The sequence below is a fragment of the Vipera ursinii genome (assembly GCF_947247035.1).
Source record: "Vipera ursinii genome assembly, chromosome: 4".
In the NCBI taxonomy this organism is placed as follows: Eukaryota; Metazoa; Chordata; class Lepidosauria; order Squamata; family Viperidae; genus Vipera; species Vipera ursinii.
The window spans coordinates 18734938-18755172 of record NC_139514.1 but is presented as its reverse complement, the minus strand read 5'-3'; the positions used below and the strand labels follow the sequence as shown (position 1 = coordinate 18755172).

At 37.9% G+C, this 20235-nt stretch overlaps 1 protein-coding gene across 1 annotated transcript in view; it reads right to left on the bottom strand.

The window, feature by feature from the left end:
• DDX10 (DEAD-box helicase 10) overlaps positions 1 to 20235 on the bottom strand; it is a 164227-nt gene that overhangs the window by 59098 nt on the left and 84894 nt on the right. The window contains exon 14 of the mRNA XM_083362254.1: positions 4050 to 4163. Within this exon, the coding sequence (XP_083218380.1) occupies positions 4050 to 4163 (114 nt within the window). The remainder of the gene's footprint in view (positions 1 to 4049; positions 4164 to 20235) is intronic.

Below are 20235 nucleotides of genomic sequence, written 5' to 3'. Positions count from 1 at the left end.
TTTGCCATTGCCGGCAATGGGGTGGGCGCAGCTTCTGGATGATGCGTCTGGCCTGCAGGCTGGCAGTTTGACACCCCTGATTTAACTAGACATACCCTATTCCTGCAATCGTTTAGAGCCAGAATTGCGACTATTCAAATATAACAAGGCATAGCAAAAACAGATGCATCTTAGTTTGGTCCATGTCAGAGCAACAAGCTTTCCAAATTCAAGAGTCAGCTCAACATTTCAGAACCAGGAGGATATCAAAAGGCTGTTTCATCACCTGATAATTCTACAACAATAGCTTTTAACACTATCTTCTCCTCGTCTGCAATTAGGGTGCTAATGTGCAAAAATTCAATCCAGAGAAAACTATCATAAAAATTCAAGAGAATACAGAAGTCAATAGCAGCAGGGGAAAATCAGCTAACAGCGTTTGTTCAAATCAAAAGAATGTGTTTGTATATAAGTATATCTCTAACCACAGTTGGTTTAATCAAAGATAATCATTCAGAGCTATCAAGTATACACTGGAAATCAGTGTGTGTGTATGGATGGGAGTGAGAAGCATCACAGTCTTCAGACTCGAAGCTACACCTTTGAAAGGAACACAAAAAAGTGATGGGACAAGAACAATGAGTTCTCACAATACCAAAGAAAGAAGATTCACTGAATCTGGAGACAACCAATGGTAAACATTGCTTGTTAAAGAAAAAGTAATGAACCTCAGGCACAGAAAACACTGCTATGTAGAAATATGCACCAATACAGTTAAAAGAATCATTTCCACATGAGAGCTACCAAACACCCAAGATTTCTCACTGTGGTTTAAGCTTCTGTTAATATACAGTGGCATAATCATAAGCATGAATGGCTGAAAAAATCAGACTTTTTGACCACCACCCATTCCACGGGACCATACATAATACTGCTCAACTCCCTATCAGACATTCATAAAAACAAACTTTAATTCATTGACCTCATTATAGAAGTTGACAAGGGTTGTGAGAGAAACACATTATAGTTTCCTAGAAAAAAGAAAAACAGGCAGAAAATAAATGGTTGCGACTTTCTATCAAGCTCACATACTTACTATCCATTGCTCTCAGTTTCAAATTAGCTTTTGCAATTGCAATGAACTAAGAGGCAAAGCAGTGAGACTTCGACTTGAGCAGGGCATTTGTCTTATCCTTCTGTAAACTAACATAAATGCTCCATTGCAAATTGTAATTTCCCTGTACCCAGCGGTAATGTACTGCTTGCAGAGGTACTGAAATGTTATTGGGCTCATTACACTCTTGACAACAGTGACGCAGATCAAAAGAGGGGAAGGGTGTCAAGGAAGAATAAGGCTGAGTTCTATTGAAAACAGAGATGTGAGAAATGAAGATTATATTGATAAAAAGCTCCTACAAAACTATAGACCATTTTTGCCACTGAGATCATCCCTACCATGCCACTCAGAATCATTTATTTATGTAATCCATTCAATCCAGTAAAAAATGAGCATGTAGCAATGGAGTTTTAAAATTCCCACACAAAAAGAACCGCAGTATATTTGCTATTAGTTTAGTGTGGGATTGTGGATTATGCTTATGAGAGTTATTCATCGGAAGTATTAATTAAATAATGAAAACTAGGAAAGATACTTTTGGATTTCAGATACATTATAGTTCAGACTTATTCCAAACTACGGACATGCAAAACATTTCCAATTTTACTTCAAAACAACGCTAACTTGACTGAAAACATGCTGCTTGGAACACAAAACAACTGTTCTGAACGCAACAATTTCCCTTACAAATGTTTAAATAGTATTTAATAGAAATAATTGGTAATAATGGACAGACAGCACTCCCAAAGTTTATATTTTGGGGACAGCGACATTCACCTCAGTTCCCAAGTCCAACTTTTTCCTTACCATCAGTACTTGCATTTTGCCTGGATTTAATTGTAGTTTGGTGTCTCTCATGTAGTCCATTACTGAGCTTAGGGTATATGGATTACTTCCTTGGAGTTAGACAGTAAGGAACAGTAATTATTTATTTTTTACTTTATTTACTCAAATGTTTAGCTGCCCAGCTCCAAGGGACTCTGCATATCATTAGCATAGTGATAGCATGCCACTCCAAAGATTCAAATAATGTCAGGTGGGAAGAATCAGGACCACACTTTAAATTCCAGTTAAGCTGATTTATTGCTCATACCTATACATAAGAATCTAGTAGTCAATTAATGGTCAGCACTAAATTTGCGCTTTTGAAGTGCAATGGAATTCAAGGGGGGCTGGATTTGGATCACTTGTGGAAATATAATGATTCAAGGCTGATTCCTCTCTTGACTCCACCCCCAGGCTCTGCCTTGGCTTTTCCTATAAATGACCTCCAATAGTAGTTTCAAATAGATTTTGAAATAGTTTTAGTCACCTTAGGGGACAAAATAGAATACTATGGGATACCACAGGTCAATCAATGACTTAGAGGTAGAACAATAGCCTCTAAGTACCACCTTTTGAATACTCTTCAACAGAAAAGACCAGAACTTCTGCAAAACTGTACCCCCTAAGCCCAACCCTGCCAGGAGATCCATGAAGATAATTACAAGTATCTCCATGTGGTCTCAGAGAACTTGTAGAGAACTTGTATTGCCTTGAAGTGGTAGGCTTCAAGGCAAGTCTTATATTAAAGTTCAGACAAAAATTCTTGTTAAAATGTGTCCAGATAACCAATTATATTTAGATATTTCTTGAATTGTAAGACATCTTTTTCTCACTCATCTTCCTCAAAAATGTAATATTTGAGATTGATTATATAATTACAGAGATATTACTGGTCAAAGAAGACTAATACAGAAGATTCAATTTCAGCACAGGTAGTCCTCATTGATGATGGTAATTAGGACTGGAATTTCCATGATGTGGTTGTTAAGCCTGATATCACACAACCTGGCTGCTAGCAATGACAATCCCAGCATTTCTAGTAGCCATCATTAAGCAAATCTTGTAATGTAATTAGGTGCAGCATCATGTGGTTGCCATTTGCAACATCCTGCTAGCTTTCCCATTGACTCCTATTGAGAGAATGTACAATTGGCACCACATGGATCAAGGTGAGTGCATGGTTCAGGGAGGGTGCATGAGTGTGCACAAGAGGCACGGTACAGGTCAGGTGCTTACAAGTGCACAAGTGGTCAGGGCAGAAGGGCTGGAGAAAGATGCATAGTAGGGGAGGAGTTAACCCAGCCATCTGTGACCTTCCCTGTTAATTTTCCCATTAACTTTCTTAAGAAGCCATCAAGAAAGTTTTCTAATGACAATTATGTGCTTACAAGGCATGGCAACCATCAAGTGCAAAACAGTTGCCAAGCTCCCACATATAATAACATGGCTGTTGAGTGCTGGGACAGCCAGAACTCTGAAGACCAGTTGTAACCATCATTTGTTTAGGGCCTTTGTAACTTTGAATGGTCACTGAATGAATGGCTTTAAGTTGAGGATTCCAAACATGCTTTCTTTCAAAAGGGAACTGGACTTTCTTGTTTTGTTAGAAGACATCTTATGGCAAAATATATGTTTTGCTAGAAGACATCTTATAGCAAAACAAGACCATATGACTGCAAGGAATATAAATTCTTCCATTCTCCACCAGTCAGAACTGAAGAAATTTCTTGGATAAGAATCGAAATGTCTTCTAGCAAAATCAGAAAGTCCAGTTGCCTTTTGAAAGAAAGCACCCTTGGGCCAACCATGCCCTGGACAATTGAGAATCTCCATAAACACTTAGGTTGAGGATTACCTGTAATCTAAAACTGAACAGAGAATAAAGTCATAGATAGTTCAACACACTACCAATCTAACATCTGCCCTGTCCCAGGGGGTGGAAATAAAATCTTAAGCAATCATAAGATATTGCAATAATCTAAAACCAAATGTCTGGGGTATTATTAAGCTAAAATATAATCAAATCTATTTGGCTAATAAAGGTAATATTCCCTTAGTCTACACTCCAAAAAGGTATTAATGTAGGAAATCTTAAAAGTATAATCAAATTATTTGTATTTGATCTTACCTCTCCATCTTCAGTAAATACAATTTTTGTATTTACTTTAAAATTTCTCTTCAAAACCTTTTTAGCTTCTTTCGTCTTAGTTGTTTTCTTCTTCAGTTTTACATTCTGTGTAACCTAAAAAAGATGAAAAAAATGGAAGACAGCCTTTAACATAAAAGGTTCTGAAATGAGCATTATTCAACCAACACCAAAAAACCCTACCTTTCACCTTTTTTTAAATAAATACATTTCTAATCCTGCAAATTTCAGAAATACATGTTAAAGTGTGATATGAAGTCTCAAAAAGAAAAGAGAAGATAACAAGGAAATTTTGTGGTGATATCTCAAAAAGAAGAGATAATGGGAAAATTTCTGAAGTCATTAATACATCAGACTGTGATGAGGCAACGATACTATCTCAATACTGCTGCAATTTTGCAACCTTAACTGAGCCAGAGAAAATCTAATAGTTTTATAGATATCTCTTTTGCTTGATAAGATTTTATTCTCAATAAGCATTCAAACATTTCACATATAACATCCTATAAATATGTTGAGTATTATAAGGCTTGCAAGGAAACATATTATTTTTATAATCTACAATTTTCTAATATTTGCAGTTTCCAACCACATTAGCTTTTTCCCAATAGTATTTATAAACACTAGTTTGTTCCATACATAATTAATACTATTTCAAACTGCTATGATTAATACAGGTTACTTAATAGCTAAGAAGATATATAACAGAAATAACTTAGGGGCAACATAATAAATGTCTAAATTAATAAATGGAAAAACATCTAAATTAATAAATGTAATGAATGACTTTTTATTAAACTCACAAGGCCCTTCAATTTGTAAAACAAGTTCTCATCAATATTGGTTTTAAATTTATAACCAGTACCTGTTCAGGCCAGCTAAATGTGGAAACAAAAGTTTAGATTATTGAAATGGAAATTAAAAATGGAAAGCCAAACTTCAAATGTATTTTCTCCCTTAATGGCTATCTCTTTACGTATGTCTGTATTTATATGTGAGTGGAGGGATTCTGTACTGTTTTCAGAAAATGCTCTGAGGCAGTCTCTCATGAAACTCCCAGGGAAACAATTTTTCACTGGCATGTAATGCCATCTTAAACGGAATGTGTGGATTTTCCACATTTAGACATAGCTTCCCATGTGTTTGAGGGGGTGCAATGATGCAGTGGTTAAAATCACTGAGCTTGTCACTTGAAAAGCTAACAGCCCAGGTTGGAGACCCGAGCGCCGTGCAATGGGGTGAGCTCCCGTTCTTTGCCCCAGCTCCTGCCAACCCAGCAGTTTCAAGCATGCAAATGCAAGTTGGTTAATAGATACCACTTTGGTGGTAAGTTAACAGTGTTCTGGGTGCCTTTGGCATATAGCCATGCTGGCCATATGACTATAGAAAATGTCTTTGGACAACACTGGCTCCCTTGGCCAAGAAACAGAGATGATGACCATGCCCTACAGTCGGACATAACTGGACAGGGAAATCTTTACTTTCCCATGTGTTCAGATCATGCAAAAACCTCTTCAAATGTTCAATGTAAATTCATTAAATTAAATTAAAATTTGTACCAAATGTACAGGTACAGATTAGATGAAACCTGGCTCAATGGCAGTAACTACGAGAGGGATCTTGGAGTCCCAATGGACAATCACTTAAATATGAGCCAGAAGTGAGGCAACAGCCAAAAACGGTGATGCAAAGCTAGGTTGTATTAATGGAGGAATAAAATCAAGATCATGTGAAGTGGCCTGTGAAAATTATTTAATCATAAAATATAGGAATAGCCCTGCTGGGTCAGACTATCTTAGCCAACGATTTTGATTCTTAAAATATATTATTAATTAATTAATTATTAATTATTATTATATTTGTATACCGCCCTTCTCCCGAAGGACTCAGGGCGGTGAACAGGGCGCATATAAAAATACAGATTACAAAAATTAAAAAAGAATTAAATAAGAGCCCGAGCTAAAACAATAGAATAATATAAAATCCACAATAAAAACCCCAACACATCCCCCATATTGCACAAGCAGGGGATGGATCACACAACTATGTTTAAAAATAAGTACAGCCCATTGATTTTTTTTTTACTTTTTCATATAGTTCAAGATACAGATATTTAAAATTGGTTTCAGAATAAATAAAATATTTACATTTTGTAACCCACTGTGTATTTAAATAAACATAAATGCAAATTTCACATTTGGAAAAACTCAAGCGACCGTCTGACAAGCAAAGTCAATGGGGAAGCCAGATTCACTTAACAACCATATTACTAACTTAACAACTGCTATGATTCACTTAACAACTCTGGAAAGAAAGGTCATAAAAAGGGGCAAAAGTTACTTAACAAATGTTTCACTCAGCAACAAAATTTTGGGCTCAATTGAGGTCATAAGTCAAGGGACTACCTGTATGTCCATGTAAAATATGAGAAGGTAAGAAGGTGAGAAGAAGCAAGGGCAACCTCAGAAGATGCAAAAATAAAATAAAATAAAATAAAATAACCATGCAAAATGCTTTTGTTGAAATCACTGGAAAGAACAGTATCTTTCATTCCCATAAGCCAAGGACAATTCAATCAAACAAGTGGAGAAAAATATTTCTTATTTCCCACGTCACTGCATCCATCGCAGAAGTGAGAAATGGATATTGGTCGCATGCTCTACAAAATGATTTGCATTAAAAAAAGGGGAAAGAAAATAAGAGAAGAGAGATGAAGGCATAAAAATACATTTCTTTGTGGACTTTAATGAAAATGACATAATCAATTTATCTTGCCCTCCGGAATCCAATTTTTAACCTGCCAGTTTCAATAACTGTTTTTAACATTGGGAATAAAAGCAGCTGCAGGCAAGTGGGGAGGAGAAGAATCCTGTACCCGATTTTCTTCATACCAGGTCACATCATTAACAATGGATTTTTGACAACTATTCTGCAGTTTGGAAAAAGAGACTTAGTTTTCCTAGAAATCTTACAATTTTAAAAAGGGAGGAAAGCAAGAAATATAAAGACCTTAGCCCAATATCATAGGTGTGTTTGTGTGTCTGTGTTATCAAAGAACTTGTGACAGTAATCACAACTGCATAATGAAATCCCTGAAATCGTAACATATGTAATGAAGGGGGCTTCTACAGCACAGCCACCGCTGTCATCTTCACTTTTTCATCCCACCCACCCCCGTAGATTCCTCTGCTCTGCACCATTCTTTGTATCCCCAAATTTGGAGGGGGTGATGAAGAAGGAAAGTCAATTGCAGACATCCCATCAACAGGTGGGTACAACTCAGAAATGTAAATTAATGAGATTCTTAAGACTGGTGGGAAGCAAGCTATAAAAAACAAATTGTTTAAAATTAAGCCACTTGAAAGACGCAGTGTGCTGTTTAAAGAATCTCAAAATACATACTATAATTGATCTAATATTAAAAAGAGACAAGTACAATACTTTATTTTTATTTGACCAAAAAAAAAATTACCAGCTCTATTCATTGGCACAAAAGTCCCTTCACAAATCTTAGAATTATTTGTACATTTGAGGAAATAAGATAAACATATTACAGGGTATAAAGAGAAGATATAAAATTAGTCTAGACATTTCAGAAACAGTCCAAGAAAACCAAACCAAGATGCTAAATCCTCCAACTAATTCTAAATAGAGTTGAGTTAGAGGTAATATTAAAGAGAATAGTCTCAGCTTCTGGAACTCTGGTTCTAATAAGTGAAAAGATACATTTGTTTTTAAAAGTATTTACTGCCTTCTAAAGCACATTTTTTCAGAATAAAATTTAAAAAGTGGAATTAAATTAAATTAACTCTTAAAGGAAAGAGAAAGATATAAAATAGAATTGTAAAAGTTTAATTTGCTCATTATCTTTTTTAAAAAAATGTACCTCCAGATATGAACTTTAGTAATTTACTAAAAGTATTATGGTGTTGATAATTATTTTTGTTCCTCCTACTCCAATAATGCTCAACAATTCAATAGTTAAAATTATTACTTTTTAAATCATAAGAGCAGGACACTAATATAAGCAAAAAAGCAAACAAAAATTGAATTATCATTACTATTAATATAAAATAGATTTTTTTAAAAAAGGCGGTTATATCATTCAATTCTGAGAACTCATTTTATATACATACAATTAAGCTCTATGATAAAACACAAGGGATCAGCAGATGTAATGTTACTTCCCTAACCTGGTATTCTCCAGATATATGGGACATTGTCAGGCATGAAAGATCAGGTCCACAGTGAAGGCCCAATTAAACTGATTTATTGCTAATCGTGATTTTGCACAAGAATCTTTCTCAACTAACAGTTAGCACCTGCTAGGAGTTAGTAAGAGTCAATGGAATTCAAGGGAGATTAGACTTAGTTCACTTGTGGCTATGCAGGGATTCTAGGCTGATTCCTCTTTTAATTCCACCTCAGGTTCTGCAAGTCCTTCTCCTACATACACAGAGGCAAACAGAGGGGCTGGGGGCTGGAAGTACTGCAACTTATATAATTCACAGCCCATCTGATTAGGTCAAAGCGGAGAAGGAAACCCAATCATTTATTTATTTTTTATTTTAATTCCATTTATATCCCGCCCTTCTCCGAAGACTCAGGGCGGCTTACAAGCTTAGCAGTAGCCTTCATTCTATGTATATGCCTGCTTGTTAGGGCTTTCACACACACCCCAAGCGGCATTATTACAAAGTCAGCTTAATTGCCTCCAACAATCTGGGTCCTCATAATCATAATCTCTTACCTGCAGACCACTGATGCCTTATGAGCTCCCTTGAAACACTTGGCTTTGCCAAACGTATTTTTAACTTTCTTCCTTTCAGACAATGGAGAGCCAGTGTCACAATGGGAGAACTATCAACCAGAACTATCAACTATCAACCAACTGGAAAGCCCTGGTATGGATCCTATTATTTTTGGAGAATATTTCTTATGTTTCCATCCTGCTAAAGCAGAATTCCCTATTAGTTTTGTCAAACAATACAGCCGTTGTGACAGACCAAGATTCAAGCAGGGTTTTCTTCATCTAATACGCTTAAAGTTGAAATAGTTAAGCAAATTTGGAACAAATAAATTTCTGCCTGCCTGAGCAAATTAATCAAACAAATCAAGGTCACACAATCAAAGTTCAAATATGTTTAAACTAGTTATTCAGTCAAGGCTCATCAAGAGGGCTCTTGTGAAACTATAAATTCACCTGTCAGTTTTGCTCTGGCATACAGCTTTGATTTTATCTTTTGCCGCAGAAAAAGGAAGAAATCAGAGACTGATTTATACTTTTCTTAAAGCATCATAAGGGCAGCATGTTAAGAATATTTTATTATATCTTAAAACTATAGGGGGAAAATGTGTTCCTTTTAAAATTGTACTGATTATATTATTATTAACAACCACTGAACATTAGTTACTAGTTTTTAGTTTGTACATTTATGATATTGCAAGATAGTATGCATTGAAGATTTATAACATTTTCCTTTGGAAAAGTAACAAAATTGTTAGCTAAACTACAAAGCTTAGCTCACTGCTTTTGATAATAATTAAAATCCATGAGTTGTGGAGGTAAGATATTAATTAGAGCTACTAGGTGAGATGATTAAATTCTTTAAAAAACGAATAGCCTCAAATCAAGCAAGAACAGGATCAGTGCTGAGCCCAAGCTTGACAGATTATAACAAACACAAGATTTTGGTTACAAAGAGAATTTATCATCTTAGAAAGTCAGAACTACAATTATTAAAATATACGTTTTCAAGGATCACCATCAAATGCAAGACCACCCAAAATTTTCAAATAAAGCAGTCTACCAGTTGCAGAGGTAGTCCTTGAATTATGACCACTTGTTCAGCGGCCATTAAAATTACAATCGTGCTGAAGTAGCAGCCATCACAGCATCCCCACGATCATGTGATCACCATCCAGACATCTGGATGCCTGGCTTGTGATTACAAAGTCACACGATTGCCATTTGTGATCTTCCCTGATAGCTTCCCACAAGCACAGTCAGAGGGGAAGACAGAGGGAATGTTGCATCACTACTATAAGTCATTCCTGCCCCTTTACTCCCAAGAAACCCCACAATGAAGTATGAGATCCTGGGATCTCATACTTTGTAGCACTCCTTATTGGCCTGCCTGCACTTCCCAAAGCCTACACATGGCCCTTACCAGTCCAATATGGCAACCCCCTCACACACCCTGCGGCACCTGTATTCTAAGATATTTTGGAAGACATTTGGTCTACAGGGGAGATACCTAATGAGTTTTGTGATCCCCTCGTTGTGGCTCTTTATAAAAATAAGGGAGGCAAATTAGTCTGCAGAAACTACAAAATTATTTCACTGTCTACTGCAGACAATATCTTTGCCTGCATTCTGCTGAACAAACTTATAGCTGTCTTTGAAAGGAACCTCCCAGAGGCACAGTGCAGTTTTCAGTACAGCAGACATGATATTTGCCAGGAGGCAAAACTAGGCAAAAGTGCATCGAGCAGAACAATCCCCTCTGTCTTCATTGACCTGACAAAGGCATTTGACATTGTAAAGAGGGAGGCTCTCTGGAACATCCTGAGATATCATGGATCCCTGAGGAAATTTATGGAGTTGATTCTACTGCGCAGTTGAAAAAAATGACAAGAGAGATTCTTTACAATGGTGAAACATCAGCTGCATATGCCATTTCCAATGGGGCAAAAACAGGGTTGTGTTCCTATTCCTATTTACTCTGTTCTTCACTTGCATTGTCATATGTTGTCCAGGGTCAGAAGGAAGAGTGTACATCAGGTACTAAATAAATAGTTCTCCCTTTGACTTTTCTACTTGGAATACATGGATGAAGTGCCTCCATACAGTCATTCAAGAAACCTCTTTGCTGACTGTACACTCATGGCATACAAAGACAGCAATCTGGAGTTAATGCTGAATAAAGGTTCAGATGCTGCTATGCTCTTTAGCCTGACTATCACCCTGAACCAGACTGAAGTACTTTACAAGATGATGCCAAATACCAAGCCTTGTAGAACCAAGCTGACACCTAGCTGACAAATGTCTGAGTTCAAATACTTGAGAAGTATTATCTGAAGCAATGGGTCTTTAGACAAAGAAATTGACTCTAGGTTCAGCATACCAAATAGGTGCTGAGTGCCCAATCAACACAATATCCATAACTACACAGAGCTAAAAGTCTACAGAGTTATGGTTACCCCTTCCCTCCTATATGGAAGTGAATCTTAGACTTTGTACCAAAGGCACATGAAACAACTAGAGAAATTTCATATGCATGTCCTCTGCTCCATCTTTGCTATTTGTTGGCAAGACTATGTCTCCAACCTGGTCTTAGACTGTGAATTAATGTATGTTTTCTATTGTTATTTTTCCTCCTAAAAGATTTCAGTTTCTTTTTCAACTGAATTGTACAGCTTATATGTTATATTAAAGGTGTACAAAATTCTGAAGTGATTTATCTTGGTCTGATTTTTTTTACATCTCATAAACCTAGCATGTAGATTTTTGATATTCTTTGCATGCATGCATAACTGTCTAAACTTATTTTCTCTAATTGCCAGCCTCTTGGATTTATTTGACTTCCTTTAACATTCAAAATTCTGTGAACAAGCTTGTCTCCCCATTGTCTTCTGCAATGCAGCTGCGATTCTTCTTTCAGCTATTCTTGAGCTGATTCACATGAAAAACCAGAATCGTACCAAGCCTGAGTAAAGACGTTCACTGCCTTTACCACTTTTGTCCTCTGATACAATTAAGAAGAAAATATTGGCAGAGTTTCCTTTTCCATAAATTCTGGCTCAGATTTTACAGTTTAGTGAGCCCTGGATGGATGCAATAAATAAAAAATGTGTGAACTATAAAAAGTACTGGATATTAAAATTTATTTATTTATGTAGACTAAAACAAAGTGGTATATCTAAGAAAGAGGGAGGGAGGGAGGGAGGGAGGGAGGGAGGAGAGAGAGGGAGGGAGGGAGGGAGGGAGGGAGGGAGGGAGAGAGAGAGAGGGGGGGGAGGGAGGGAGGGAGAGAGAGAGAGGGAGAGAGAGTGTTCTGTACCAGCCTACTACCGGCCCTGCAGAAAAGGCAGGGACAACCCCTTTTACAAAACGGCAAGAGGCTGGAACTAAGCCTGCCAAATTTATTAACATAAAACAGAGCAAACAGAGCAAAGAGACCAAACACGAACCATGAAACAGGAGCTATTCAAATGGTTGCCTTCAGCAAACCAGCCCTCCCACACATTCCCCTTTTAAACAGTTCAGGGCGTGGCTTCTCTCTGCCTCCTTCCGAGGTGCCCCTTTGCCTTCCTCTGTTTACTCCCGATTGACTGCCTCCTGCGTCGGGCGTCCTTGAACAGGGCCAGCTGTGGGTCATCTTCATCCACACTGTCAGGCTCACACAGCTGGGTCTGCGTCATGACCAGATGGGAGGGGCTTGACTGAGGGCTCTGTGAAGCCTCAATACTATCCTCAGCAAGGTCTCCAACACCCCCCTCCTCCTCCTCTGAATTGTCCGATCCAACTGCCGAACCCACAGGCTGACCCTGAATCACAACAGGGAGGGAGGGAGGGAGGGAATATTAGATTAGGACTGGGGTTTCCCATATTCAAGTCCCAGCTCACCATGAAATTCTACCAGGTGACCTTTGGTCTCACTTTCCCCATTCAGTTTATTGTGCAAGGCTGTTGTGGGGATAAAACTAGAAGAGGCAGAATGCTGCCTTAAATTCTTGAAGGAAAAGTGGAAGACACATTTAATAAAAAAAGTGTAACACAGGTTATTTTTTCCCCTTGCGACTGCCAGACAGCTTCCTGGTATAATGGCTTTGTCTTTTTTTTACAGCCTGATATAAAATTACCACTTTGTAAGGATTTTAAATAATGTTATACAGGGATCACAGACTGTAGGTTTATGGGATATATTCTGCTTATTTTATTAGAGTCCGGGTAGCAAAGCAGTAGCAATGGGAGAGTCAACACAAGACAATACTCAGTACAGGAATTTGTTTTTAATATTGAATTCACAGATTTTCCACATGAAATCTACTACCAGGTGTTACCACTAATTTTGCTTCATGCAAATTTAAACCTCAATTTATATAACAGTGCTAGTCCATCAGAATAACAGGATGGGGGAGGTTTTATAATTACCATGGTTGACTTACTAAAATTAGAAACTCCTATAGTATAACTAAAACAAAACGAAATTTGAACATTATTACCCCACATTTATAAAAATTCTGATCAACTTAAAATGGATGAATTAATTTTAGAGTATATAAGAATAACCAAATGTCTGTCTCATGAAGGAAAAAAATAATGGTAGAATTATTTGCAATGTTCTTCTGCAACATTATAAAAAAGGTGACTGAAAGTTCAGCACTTGTGTTGGGGGAAGGTACAAAACATGCCTCATGACATCATGATGCCAAACTCTGATGCTAAGATGTCATGATGTCACTGCATGCATTTCTTTGACAAAATCTTAAGTCTGCAGCAAATACCTACAGTTGGAGCTTAAATCAAAAACACTATGGATAGGTCATGATTAATGCAAGATTCATTAATGCAATTTAGTGTGAACTGTAAATTGACATCAGTGTTTAATATCAGTTCTGTTTAATGCAACTAAAAATTCAGTTAATGTAAGGCTAATGCATGCACATTTCAGGCTAGTGCATACATGCTGCGGTTGGGGTTTTAGATGTTGTGAGCTTTCATGGGTACAAAATGGAGAAAAGGAAGATTCCATCAGAAGAAAACAAAAAAAAGAAGAGGCTCATTACTGCATTACAGCAAACATTTGATGTAATTGAACATTAATGTGCTCAAGGGAACACTAAATAGGAGTTGCTGGAATACCTGAATCTGCAGTAGAATTTTTGTTTTTATTTTTGCCTTCTATACCTACTGTGAGATTTTGTTAACTTTAAATTTAATTATAAGTATATTCTTTTTATCCTTTACTGTAACATTTTAATAAACATATAAAATTTATATTTAATTTTTTTTTCATTGCCTATTTCCATCGTGCTGGAACCAATTGCCCTATTTTCCATAGCAATATGTCAAGTGTGAATTCAAATAATGCAACCATTTCATGGGACTCATTAACTGCACTAAATGAGATCTAAAAAGTACATTGAAGCAATACTTAGAATATTTAAGAAATTTAGGAAAAAATGAGAGAGAGAGAGAGAGAGAGAGAGAGAGAGAGAGAGAGAGAGAGAGAGAGAGAGAGAGAGAGAGAGAGAATACTGCATATTTTAAAACATACAAATATGTGAAATGGCAATAGCACATTTATGCCCAAACAATTTATCATCTACCTTACATTAAATCCATCATGTATCCAAATATTCATCTACTTATGGCAAAATATAGGAAAAACTGTGTAATTAAAATTTCAGCAATTAAATATATATATGAAACGTTGTACTCAACACACATTTTCATAATATATTGATTGATTTCATTTCTACTTTAGCATCTTATAACTACAGTCCAAAACCAATTACAGTGTGAATGTTTAATATGTGATCCCCAAATAGAGCACAACCCAGATTTTTTTTCAAAAAAAATGTATCAAGCAAATTCAATCCAGAGGATTTATCCATCTCTAGCTGGGCTACAATGAGTAGTAGGCTATTTGAGGCACGGTGGATGAAGATTACAGGAGGCTAACTTAGCATTTCCTTTGAATATACAGATAGTCCTCAATTTACAATAGCAACTGGGACTGTTAAGTGATGCAGTAATAAAATGCTACTTCATGTAGAGGTGGCAATCTCTGAGATTCCAGTTGCAGTCATTAACTGAATCCCATGGTTCTTAGGCAAGGCAAATTTCTATCAGCTTCTCACAACCAAAGTCAGGGGGGAGGCTGGCAGGAAGTTGCAAGTCCAGGATTGCAGGCAATAGACAATTGGGGAGAGAATGTGAGAAAGTGTGAGAGGTGCTGTGTAGGTTACATAGAGATTGTGTGAGCTTGTGCAAGAAGCACCATGAAGGTTGGGGAAGATGCACAAGAGTGAATGGGTGCACAAGAGGTGCCATCTGGGTCAGAGATGATACATGGGGGTGTTGGAATAACTGGAACCTTTGTACACACTACTTAACTATGAGCATAATGTTATGATGCTGTCTTTTTAATGTACAAAGCAGTACAAAACATATTGTGTTAATATTATTACAACATATTATGTTAATATTTTTCTGAGTCCAGATTCATAACTCTGTTTGTAACCATCCTCAGAACATAAATTATTAGGTGTAAATAATTGCTCTTCCTGTTTGCTCTTTACAAAATCAATATCTTTTAGCATTTAGCATAATCTATCCAGATAACCTATAGAAATATCCATGAAGAAGGAACAGTCCATTAACACGAAGTGATAAATAATCTATCTATAAGGCAGTATTGGCTTGCATAAGAGCACATCAACTAGAATTGGAAAGCCTGAAATTAGCATTCTAATTTTGCAAAGAGCTCCTAGATGGAGGTGGAACTGGCTTTATGCTGCGGGGGGGAAAAAGATGGGTGGGGGGAGGGTGTTTTTGGCTTTGTTTTCTTTTGGCAGTGCAAAGCCAGCCCCATATGATCCAGGAGTACAGCGCAAAGGGGCATTTTGGAACACCTCTTTAAGCTGCTTTGTGTGTCTTTATTTCTTTTTTCAGCATGCAAAGCCACCCCCCCCCTAAACCCAGGAGCCAGGCAGGGCATGTCTCTTTAGCAGTGGGAGCAGAATTGGTGGCGAAAGTCAACTGGGTAGCAGAATGCAAGGTAGCAGAGAGCCAAAAGGGCATAGGTGGAAAGAGAGAGGCAGATGGGGGGAGTGGAAGTGGAAATGCCCCGTGGTCATGTGATAAAAATTCTGGCGTTTGCAATTGACATACATTTATGATAGTTGCAGTGTCCAAACGTAACATGATCATTATTTCCTACCCTCCCAGGGAGCTTCAGAAAACAAAACTTCATTTGACAACTGCATGATTCACTTAACAACCACAGCAAGACAGGTTGCAAAACTGGAAGAACCCTGAGCTTTGCTGGCTTTAACTTAAGAGATGAAGAGAATCAAAAAACCTGCAAAAATGTTCATGGTTAAAAGGATACTTCCCATCCACCCATTCTCTTCTGTTCAATCATCTCTGATTCTCGAAGATTCCCTGGACAGGTCCCTGTAGCTTACTTGGCAAAATTTTTCAAAAGTGATCTGCCAATGCCTCCTTCCTAGGGCTGAGAAAAAGTAACTGGCCCAAGGTTGCCTATCTGGCTTTATGCCTAAAGTGGGACTAGAATTCGGTTTCCAGATTTCTAGTCTGATGTTACCAAACTGATCTAAAATGAATGCTAATTCTTTGGACTCCATTTTTCAGCATGTTTTTATGCCTTCGTTGATCATCAAAACATGGCACTGTGGAGGTGTCAGGCATCCAAGAATCATCTAATTCCACCCTCTGCAATGTGCAGAAAATCCAATTAAACCAGCCTTGAGAAATAGTACTCAGCCTCTCCTCAGAAACCTCCAGCAATGAAGAACCAACCACAAATTCAATTAACTATAAACTATACTACAGGTAGTCCTTGACCTGCGACCTAATTCCGTCTTACGTCATGACAGTCATAAAGTGACCTGACCCAATTTTTTGGTCGCTTTGTGTCCATCATTAAGCAAGCCTATAGTTCACTATGGGGCAATTTTTGCTAGAAACCAGAAGTAAATGCCACTTTTTTGGCAAAAATATCAAATACTGTGTGACCATAAGGTAAAGGCAGGGCTTTTTTTCTCATAGAACGCTCAGAACAGAGTTCCGGCACCTTTTTTGGATGGAACCTTGTAGGGTAGACAAGGCGGGTTATTATATGACATGTGTGAGTTCCGGCACCTTTTTCTTTTACAAAAAAAGCACTGGGTAAAGGTAAAGGTTCCCCCGCACATGCGTGCTAGTCATTTCCAACTCTAGGGGCCAGTGCTCATCTCTGTTTCAAAGCCGAAGAGCCAGCGCTTATCTGAGGACGTCTCCGTGGTCATGTGGCCAGCATGACTAGACACCAAAGGCACACGGAACGCTGTTACCTTCCCACCGTAGTGGTCCCTATTTTTCTACTTGCATTTTTACGTGCTTTCAAACTGCTAGGTTGGCAGAAGCTGGGACAAGTAACAGGCGCTCACTCTGTTACGCGGCACTCGGGATTCGACCCGCCAAACTGCCGACCATCTGATCGACAAGCTCAGCGTCCTAACCCACTGAGCCACCATGGGCCTCTGCAAATGGCCATAAATGTGGCCTGGTTGAAAGCACACAAACTGCAGTCACTTGACCAAAAGAGGGCTCAGATCTTAGAACTTTGAATCCAGTCTTAAGTCCCCTTTTCAGACTACACTGTAGCTTTGAATGGTCCCTAAGCAACCTGTCATAAGTTGAGGACTACCCATAGTGTTGTTCAAATCTTTCCTCCAAAAGATGTCTAAAATCTAAGCAATTGTAAAGTACAACCATCATTTCTGGTCCTAATTTCTAAGGCAATAAAAAAAATAAATCCTGACCATATAGTGCCCTTTTTATGTACCTGAACACAGATAACATGTTTCCACTCATTTTCTTTTCTCCAGACTCAATATGCCAAGTTCCTTCAGCATGTCCTCAAAGTTCCTGTATCAAATATAATCATATTGTATTCCTCTAAAACATCTTCCAGTCTGTTAATATTCTTCTGAAATGCAGTCCCTCTAATTTCACAATACTCTAAGAATGATCTCACCAGTGCAGAGGAGAGGGAAATAAGGATGTCATGCATCATTTCTACTAAGCTTCTTCTAATGTAATTCAGAACTATGTTAGCCTTTCTAGTACTTGACTCCGATTGCTGGCTAATTTCAGCTTGTTGTTAATGTCCACAGCTTAGTCTTAGAGAAAGCACTAAGATACTGTGCTTCTAAACCACAGGTCTGCAATCCGCAGCTCCGCAGCCACATGCAGCTCTTTCAGCCGTCTCCTACAGCTCCTAGTCCTCTGCCATATGCAGTCCAAAAAAAAAAAAAGTGGGACTAAAAAAGTTCAACCAATCGATTCAAATATGCAGGGTAGATGCATATCTCGCCTTGTCTCCACTCTTCAATCAAACCCTGTTCTGCACATGCGCGCATGTACGCGCATGCGCACACATTTTTTGCGGCTCCCAGTTTTTCCTTTTGTGAGGGAACCGGTTCCGAGTGGCTCTGTCACTGTTTCAGGTTGCTGACCTCTCCTCTCTTAATTTATCTCTGTAAACTGCTTGGAACTAAGAAAAGGGAACACGGTTTTTCAAAACTCCTCAGCAGTATCCACTTCTTACAATGCTAAGTTAGGAATTTTGGATCAATAACTTACTTTGTATTAGAGCAGTCCTGTTTTGCCCTGTGTTTTGTAAAAATAGATACAGAAATTCAAAAAAGGTTTGGTATAATATAGGTGTAAAAAACACAGATTTCACAGAATTTATTGCAAATTTAGGACTACATATTCCGACGTATGTGGAAATCAACATGCTAAAATTTTTTTAAAGATCATGCTGAATATTAATAGATACGTTAAAATTTTGTTAAGTTTGGTGGGGCAAGATTGATATTAAAAGAGGTAATACCGTGTTAATTCCAAGTAGATGTTTTCCTCAGATAAACAAATTATTGAGAAAATTGTAAAGGTCTGTGAGAATGATCTTGATGGATGAAGGAAAGAGATGCTGCCAAGGGACTGATTAGATATGTTAAAAGAAAAATTATCAAATCCAGTCCAACCGAGGAATAAATAAAATGGAGACTGTTTGGAAGGAAGGCTTAATTTATTGAAAAACAGAACCAATAGCATGTGATTCTGGGACAGCTGACCAAGGGGGTTGGGATAGGTGGGCTTTTATATATTCTTTGGGGTTTTGTCTTTGAGGTTCCTGTTCCTGTGCAATATACTTTGACCTGAGCTTGACTGTGCCCCTTTGATATTCTAATGGTGGTGGGTTAATCCTATTATGTCCTAAAGGTCATGTCCTGCTTCTCTGGAGCTGTGACTGAAGGCATTTTGCTTATGAATAAAAGGTAAAAGGTAAAGGTTCCCCCACACATGTGTGCTAGTCGTTTCCGACTCTAGGGGCCGGTGCTCATCTCCGTTTCAAAGCCGAAGAGCCAGCGCTTGTCCAAGGACATCTCCATGGTCATGTGGCCAGCATGACTAGACGCCAAAGGCGCACGGAACGTTGTTACCTTCCCACTGTAGTGGTCCCTATTTTTCTACTTGCATTTTTACATGCTTTCTAACTGCTAGGTTGGCAGAAGCTGGGACGAGTAACAGGCGCTCACTCTGTTACGCGGCACTCGGGATTCGACCCGCCAAACTGCCGACCTTCTGATCGACAAGCTCAGCGTCCTAACCCACTGAGCCACCGTGTCCCTTATGAATAGGTGGCCCCAAATCTGCATTTTTAAAAGCTGGTCTGCTTGGGGGAAGGAGACTGGGGGCTGGTGTTCTGCCTAAGATTTTTTTTCCCATTATTACTTTGGGGCAATATAATATTCTGCATTTTTTAAATATCCCCCAAAATATTTCCTTCTCTAGGAGGGTGGATGGGTGCTGATTTCTAACAGATAAGAGCTCTTAATGGCTGAAAAGTCAGAGAAGGAAACTTAGGAAGAACTGGTTGACTGGTTGGCTAAAAGTGGCTGCAGAGATTTGTACATCAGACTTGCAAGCTTCTGTTTTACAGACTACAATAAAGTAGAATTAGTGAAATTTCCTATCTAATTTACTTGGGAGGATTGGCAAGATTTATTTGGAAAGAGAAGCCACCAAGGATTTCACTGGCTAAACTGCAATTATCTTTTTATGATGATCATTTTAATTTAACAGATTGTTAAAAAATATCATTGAGCTGTTTTAATGTTCAGTTTTAGGGTATATTTTCCAGTTTTTACTATGATCTTTTAAAGAAAGAAATTGTTATGCTGTACCTAAATAGATCATTTATCTGAAATCCTTCCATTTGCTTTAATTGATCTCAACTCAATTAATGGAGGCTAAAGTGTTCGTTTCCCAGCCAAAGATGTCTAATAGAATGGATTATCTATTAAGTAGTATGAAATCCAGATGAAGCTTCTATTTTTAAAAATGAGCAAAAAGAGCTATTTT